The sequence below is a fragment of the Cavia porcellus genome, unplaced genomic scaffold (assembly GCF_034190915.1).
Source record: "Cavia porcellus strain 051 isolate PalLab524CR breed Dunkin Hartley unplaced genomic scaffold, mCavPor4.1 scaffold_12, whole genome shotgun sequence".
NCBI lineage: Eukaryota > Metazoa > Chordata > Mammalia > Rodentia > Caviidae > Cavia > Cavia porcellus.
The window spans coordinates 17,928,484-17,935,995 of NW_026947495.1; the positions used below are offsets into that span (position 1 = coordinate 17,928,484).

At 54.6% G+C, this 7,512-nt stretch overlaps 1 protein-coding gene across 1 annotated transcript; it reads left to right on the plus strand.

The window, feature by feature from the left end:
• The first annotated feature begins 1,359 nt into the window (after positions 1-1,359).
• On the plus strand, positions 1,360-6,914 carry En1 (engrailed homeobox 1). Its single transcript, XM_013142352.2, has 2 exons — positions 1,360-2,850; positions 5,865-6,914. Exons 1-2 carry the CDS (start codon positions 1,974-1,976, stop codon positions 6,179-6,181), a joined length of 1,194 nt encoding a protein of 397 aa, XP_012997806.2. The 5' UTR covers positions 1,360-1,973; the 3' UTR covers positions 6,182-6,914.
• The last annotated feature ends 598 nt before the right edge of the window (positions 6,915-7,512 follow it).

Genomic DNA, 7,512 nt, shown 5'->3' on the forward strand with positions numbered 1-7,512 from the left:
GAGGATCAGGAAAAGTATGTGCCCCTGGTCCACGATGTTCCTGCAACGGCCTGTTTGTGGTGCCTAGCTGACACTGGTTTTAACCAAAGTTGGCCCTCCAAAACATCTCCACAGGCAAATCCCTCTGCATCCCTGGCCACGGGAAACTTCTGGGTTCCTTGATCAGAAAACAGGAGAAAAGCCCAACAGATAGAAGCTTGGGAAAGGCTAGCCGCATCGTCGTCCCCCCAAAAGGTGTAGAGAATTCTGGAAGTTAGAGCCTACGGGAGCCAGAATGCTGGGAGTAATCCCAAAAGATTCCGTTACTGCCCCCTCCCAAACTGGGGGAGACACATTGTCCACACTGTCCCCTGTCCAGGGAAAACACTTGAGACGCGGTGCTTTTGTTTGATTTTACTTTGCAGGGAAATTTAGCACGGGATGTCCTTAACTCAAAACCAAGGCCTCGTGAGCATCTGTATTCTGACTAGCTTGGCCCTCCTGGCCCAGCTCAACCGGCTGGTATAACTCCAGCTGCCCCTCCAGCCTGGGAGGGAACAGGCAGCAAGAGCTATTGCTCATCTGTGCTTTCCGGGCCTGGCTGAAGGGCACCAAGGCATTTCTTTTGGTCAAAGGACCAAACTGGGCGCGTATGGCTGCGGATCCCACCCCTAAAAAGGCAAGCACTGTATATGTGGCCAGAGACTTACAAACCAGCAGTGCTAGCTATGCGCAGCAGGACTCCAGGTTTGCTCTTTGTGAAAAATAAACTGTTTCCAAAAGTAGACAACTCTGCATCTATGTCCCATCACCAATTCCTGATCCCCCTCCCACAAACCACATACACACACCCCAATAACGACAACAAACTTTCACTTTTCATAAATGTGACAGCAACGATGAGAATAAAAGGCTAACTTCCTTAGGTGTGGGCATGCAGAACCCAGTCCTCTGCCTTCTGACCCCGTGCCCAGCGCTCATGCACCCTTAATCCAGTATTTCTCCAACAAGTTGTTTATGGAGTTGCTTCTCTATTTGCCTACACCCCGAAATCCGCCCCTCCCGGATCTCTTCGGCCCCCTCCTCAGTCCCAGCCTTAAAGACCGGGAGGGGCGTGTCTGTGGGTGGGGGAGGGCGGGCCGGACACACCAGGCCCAAGCTTAGGCACCCCCTCTCCGCCCGCGGCCATCGCCCCCGGATTATTTATCTGCAAAGTCCCGCGCGCGCCCATTGGGCCGAGCCCCGAGTGTCAGCGTGAGTCGCGGTTCGCCATTGGCCCCGCACACGTGCGGCCCTGACTCACGTGCTTCCGGTTTGAAGGCAAAAAGTGTGCCTGGGTGATTTTTTTTTAAACGAGAGAGTTTGTGCAAAGATCCGAGCTGTCAGAGATTTGAGAGGAAAAAAAAAAAAAAAAAAAAAAAAAAAAAAAAAAAGGCAGCCCGGCGCTGGCGGAGACGCGCTCTCCCTGCAAAAAAAGCAAAGGCGATTAAAGGCGCTGCCAGCCTCGCACTCTGGGCACAGCTGAGCGTAACACTCGGGGAAGTCAAACCCCACACTACAGCCTAGGAAGATGGCTAGACTTTAAAGACCATTTTTTCCCTTAAGAAAAAGACATTCTTGAAGCTTTTTTCTTCATTTCTTTTTTTTCTTTTTTCTTTTTTTTTTTCTTCTCTTTTTTGGCTGTAGCTCACTCCCCTCTTCAAACAAATCATTGAATCTGGTTGCAGAAAGAAAAGGAATAGCCAAGTGTCTCCCTATCTGGATGTCTACAAATTAGAGAGAGGGCGAGACAGCGAGATCTATCTGCTCGATAAGAGCCAGCGATCCAGGCCAGACGCCTGGGCTTTTTTTTTCCTGCACCCGCCCCGTGCCTTCCGAGGCTTCGCCTGCCTCCTTCCTCCGCGCACCCCCACGGGCCGCTGGCAAAGTGGGGTGGGGAGTGAGGCGGGGGGGCGGGGGCCGGCGCGGCGGCCGGGGCGGCGGGGCGGCCGAGCATGGAAGAACAGCAGCCGGAACCTAAAAGTCAGCGCGACTCGGGCCTCGGTGCGGCGGCGGCGGCGGCGGCGGCGGCGGCGGCCCCGGGTGGCCTCAGCCTGAGCCTCAGTCCCGGCGCCAGCGGCAGCAGCGGGAGCGATGGAGACAGCGTGCCCGTGTCCCCGCAGCCCGCGCCCCCCTCGCCGCCCGCGGCGCCCTGCCTGCCGCCCCTGGCCCACCACCCGCACCTCCCCCCGCACCCCCCGCCCCCGCCGCCGCCGCAGCATCTCGCGGCGCCTGCTCACCAGCCGCAGCCCGCGGCCCAGCTGCACCGCACTACCAACTTTTTCATCGACAACATCCTGAGGCCGGATTTCGGCTGCAAAAAAGAACAGCCGCCGCCGCAGCTCCTGGTGGCGGCGGCGGCTGGAGGAGGCGCAGGAGGAGGAGGCCGGGCCGAGCGTGACAGAGGCCAGACTGGCACAGGTAGAGACCCAGTCCACTCGCTGGGTACGCGGGCGCCGGGCGCTGGTGCGCTCCTGTGCGCCCCGGACGCGAACTGTGGCCCACCCGACGGCTCCCAGCCGGCCACCGCCGCTGGCGCGGGCGCGTCCAAATCCGGAAACCCGGCTGCAGCGGCGGCGGCGGCAGCAGCGGCGGCCGTGGCGGCGGCGGCGGCGGCGGCAGCGGCTAAGCCCTCGGACAGCGGCGGCGGCAGTGGAGGCAGCGCGGGGAGCCCGGCAGCACAGGGAGCCAAGTACCCGGAGCACGGCAACCCAGCCATCCTGCTCATGGGCTCGGCCAACGGCGGGCCCGTGGTTAAAACTGACTCGCAGCAGCCCCTCGTCTGGCCCGCCTGGGTCTACTGCACGCGTTACTCGGATCGCCCGTCCTCCGGTGAGTGCCTAGGCATAGGCTTCCTATGCCTTTCCGCTTGGTAGAGGCCCCTAGAAGTCCAAACCGCCACAGTGGGGACAGCAAAGCCAGTTTCAGTAGCTCGCATCTCTCACGCCTCCCTCCTCCTCCTCATCCCTGGTTTCAGGCATCACCGAATGTGCACCCCATTTCTGCGAACCTGGTGTTGGCCACCGTCGGCCATCACGGGGAAACACACCTCTGGCCACCAGAGGCTGCAACCTTAATTCTTACAATTTTTGAAGTCTTAGCCCTGCGGCTTTGTGATTTACGTTTTTATTCTTAGGAAGTGTATGCCATCAGTCATTGAGTTTTTGTCCAGGGAAAGGGATTTTGTTTAGAGCTGGTTGGAAGATAGGCTTAGTGATTCAGCTCTGAAACCACACCAGGCTGGTCCTACAGAGGAGGCTGGCATTGAGCAGGGAAGGCTTGACCTGAGAAATAATCTTTGTTTCGTGTTCTTACAGACACAAACAATATCTCTATATTTTCTGTGGCAAGTCTGTTTGCATAGATAGAGACAGACATGAAAACACACGGGAAGAGGGAAGCCATTGATCTATAGCCTCCTCTCCTAGCAGAGTAGCGAGACAATTTGGCCAGGTGGGCAGTATCCAGAGAAAAGCAGTTGCCAGCTAGATGAAGGCCCGGGGCCCTTGATTCTCAAGCTGGCAGTCAGTGAGAGAGGAGAGAGCCAACAGAGCCAGGCAGAAAAGCAGGGTCAAGGGCAGGAAAGCCAGCTTCCTCTGTAGCTTCTCCCCTGCATGGGTCCTACATTCTGGGCCCTGCGTTTTCCTTCGACTCCTTTTTCTGCACGTTTGCCAGTTAGTAGATTTCTGCAAGGGCAGGCTAGTTTTTCTTGGCTTGCCTTCCACTCTTGTTCATGTACTCCTTGTGCTTGGCAAACTCAAGGCCTTTACCTAATCTGGGACAGCCAGTGGGCCCAGAGAGAGGAGGATGAGGCCTGCTGAATGTATGGACCTGTCCGCCTGGCAAGCTAGTGGGGACAGTAGGGCTTTTGCCCAAGACAGGAAGCCAGCCACAGCCACACACAGCCACTCTCCTCTGGCTAGTCTCTGCTGCCGTACTGCAACTGACTAGGTGCAGATCGATGCATACTATCAGCCCCCACCATCTCCAGCCCTGTTATTGACACTTTGGGCTTCCTGAACCTCCGAAAAGCTGCTTTGATTGACTCGCCTGATGGGTAGAGTGATTGAGCTGTCAGGCTGCATGGCTCAGGCTGGCCAGGAGGCTACGATTTTATTACAAGTGCCCATGCCTCTGCACACAGATATACACACATGTGCGCACAAACACACACACTCTAACGTGCCCCAGACGCACAATTCACAGTGGGGCCTTTCTGGAAATGGGAACATTTCTTGACCCATCTCTGTTGCACAGCTAATTACTAATCTAAACCTCAGATACGCTGTGGAGCAGGCCTTGTCTTTGTTTCAGGCTTCTCTCCTTCAAATGGGCCGGGAGAGGCAGGGTACCAGTTCTTACTCCTGGATAGAGATTGCCCTGGTATGCACTACGATGGAGACCTGCAAGTCACTGTAGTCTACAAGACCTAAACAGCTGGTGACCCCAGGGTTTGGCCTGCCCCCAGGAGCCTCCTGCCCAGCTTACCCCTCTAATGCTAGGTTTGGGGATGCCTATAAACAGCCTTCGTTCCAGACAGTTTTAGAAAGTCTGGACAGGGACGTAACACAATAAACTCTCTTAAATAAGACAGGGCCCAGAAAGTCAAAGCTAGGGGATCTGTCCGTAGAGAGACAGCTTTGGGATTTCAAGACATAGACAGGAAGTTGCATACTCTGCTGGTTTGTTTCTAGCCCTTTTTCTCCAGGGCTGAATCCCATAGTGGACTAGCATTTGTAGAAGACTTCACCTTCTTGGAGAACCTTCCTGTGGCTTCTTCCCTGTACTTCTTGGGGTCACAGCACTATCCCTCTGCCCCTGTTTTGCTCATGGATGGGAAAGGGGATGTAGTCATCTTTCAGATGTCGTGGGAGAGCAGAGAATGTCAGTCTGGCTTGTTTCTATTATTCAGAAGTTTCTATTCTGAAATTCCAGCATGTATGTTTAAGGAAAAAATAAGGGGGGACCTGCCTATACAGCTGGGTGGAGGAATGGGGAAGGCCCTTTTTCTGTTGACACCATCTAAGAGGCAAAGAGGGACACCCCAAGACCAAGCTCTTGGGATAGGCCTGCAGCTGGGTAAGGGCTTGTTCTTCAGGAGAGGAGCAGTTAGTATCTTCCTCAGGCTCTTAGAAAGAGCTTCTTCTAGGCCAAAGAGAAAGAAGAGTAGAAAGAGAAAGCAGACCAAATTCTTTGGAGCTGGGCAGCCTTCTCAAAGCCTCTTTCCTGCCTCTTGTCCTCTGAGCTCAGTGGCTGCAAGTAGAAAAGGTTCTACGTGTCCAGTGTAGGTAGCTTCTGGAGAAATAATGTGTGTGTGTGTGGGTGTGTGTGGTTAGTCGTGCAATGGGCATCCTCTCAGGGGCTGCCCTCCTAGTCCTAGTCCTTTTTATTTCAGAGCTGTGAAGACAGCAGACCTCTGACCCCCAACTCTGGGCTAGGCCAAATGGGGGGCGCCAAATATCTGTCCATCTTGAATTCTCATCTTCGTGGCAAGAAGTGCCATGCAGTAAATCTGACCTAGTCTCTCTTGTTGCGATTAGAGGATCAGAGTGTGGGGTGCACCTACAATCCCTGCCAGTTTTCTCGCTGCTCCGTTGACACCCCCCAGAAGGTAACCAGGGAGACCCCAGCCATCCTGACCCATGGAGGGGCTCTTTGGTCCAGGGCTTGCTTGACTGGCAAGAAGGAGTTGAAGGCTCCGCAGGGCCTCTGCGATCTCCCCCGAAGCGGCCCTTGACCTGTCTTGGCTGGGCAGGTTATTCTCATGGCTTCCTCTCCTCTGCCCTCTCACCCCCTCCCCTCTGCCCTCCGTCCCCACCCCCACCTGGCCCTGTACCCCGCTGCAGGTCCCCGCACTAGGAAGCTGAAGAAGAAAAAGAACGAGAAGGAGGACAAGCGGCCACGGACGGCGTTTACCGCGGAGCAGCTGCAGAGACTCAAGGCAGAGTTCCAAGCCAACCGCTACATCACCGAACAACGGCGACAGACCCTGGCCCAGGAGCTCAGCCTCAACGAGTCCCAGATCAAGATCTGGTTCCAGAACAAGCGAGCCAAGATCAAGAAAGCCACGGGCATTAAGAACGGCTTGGCGCTACACCTCATGGCCCAGGGACTGTATAACCACTCTACCACCACGGTCCAGGACAAAGACGAGAGCGAGTAACTGCGGCTGCCGGGCCCTCCTGCATCGCTGCCGGCGCCTCTGGCCCAGCCTGGAGGGAGGGAACCAGCCGGAAGACAGACACAGCGAAACAGCGATCCTCAGAATGGACAGTCGAGTTGGAACGAAATGGTTTTGAAAAAGGGAGAAAGTCTCGGACAGGTGCTATCGAAAAATATGGTCTATTCTCTATTCACACTATAAGGGAATGAAACTGCGAACTCTTTAAAGCTGTATCTAGCCAAACCGCTTACGACCTTGTATATATTTAATTTCAGGTAAGGAAAACAAGTATGTGTAGCGATCTCTATTTGCTGGACATTTTTATTAATCTCCTTTATTATTATTGTTATAATTATTATAATTATTATAATTATTTTATCCCTGTCCCCCGCCTGGCTGCCCCCAGCCCAGTTTCGTTTTGGTTGCCTTTTTTCTTTTCTTTTGAATGTTTTTGCTTCTCCAGTATGCACCTCCTCCACACTGGCCCTCGTTTCTTTGGGACTTTTCTTTGTGTGCGTGAATGTGTTTCCTTGCGTGTCTGCCCTTCACCTCCCCACCACCTCCCAGAAACCCTGTATCCATCCATCTGTCTGTCCTACTCCCCTTTCGTTTTCGGAGACTCGTTGAGAAATATGACCCCACAGACTGCGAGACTGAACCGCCGCTACAAGCCAAAGATTTTATTATGTTCAGAAACCTGTAGTCTGAAATAAAGTGTACACTGTGCTCACGAGCCGCTGGCCAGCCTCCTCCTTGCAAGCTCGGGAAAGGCAAAGGCGTGGGCCTGGGCACGCTGCAGCCAGCCCACTGCTGCACACAAGGCTGAGAGCCCCGGGCCACACCGACTGGCTGGGCCAGGCAGCACAGCAGCTGCGGGGGGTCAAAGGAGGAGCCTGGCGGCAGGGGAGGCTCAGATTTGGGTTTGGCTTGGACTGGAGGGTCTGCGGAAATGCACCTGGTCTCCGATTGTGTTCAAGGGAAACTAGAGACCAAAAAGCCCAGTCCTGGCTTTGGAAACTGCACGGGTTGCCGGTGGCTGACAGCACGCTGCCAGGCCCAGGCCGGCTTCCACATCCACCTATTCAACTTGTTCCTGGTGCTTGCCGAACCTCTTCTTTTCTTTTCACTTTCCTTCCTTTCTCTTTCCTTCCTTTTTTTTTTTCCTTTTTTCCTGATTTGAGATTTGCTAGAGCCTTCTCTCCAAATACACAAGGCCTTCTCAGGACTGACAGAGATAGGGGGTGGGGTGTGAAACACAAGGGTGAGAGTCTTCAAACAGTCTCTGCATCCTAAACTTAACAGGATCTTCATTTTGGGGAGTGATGCCATTG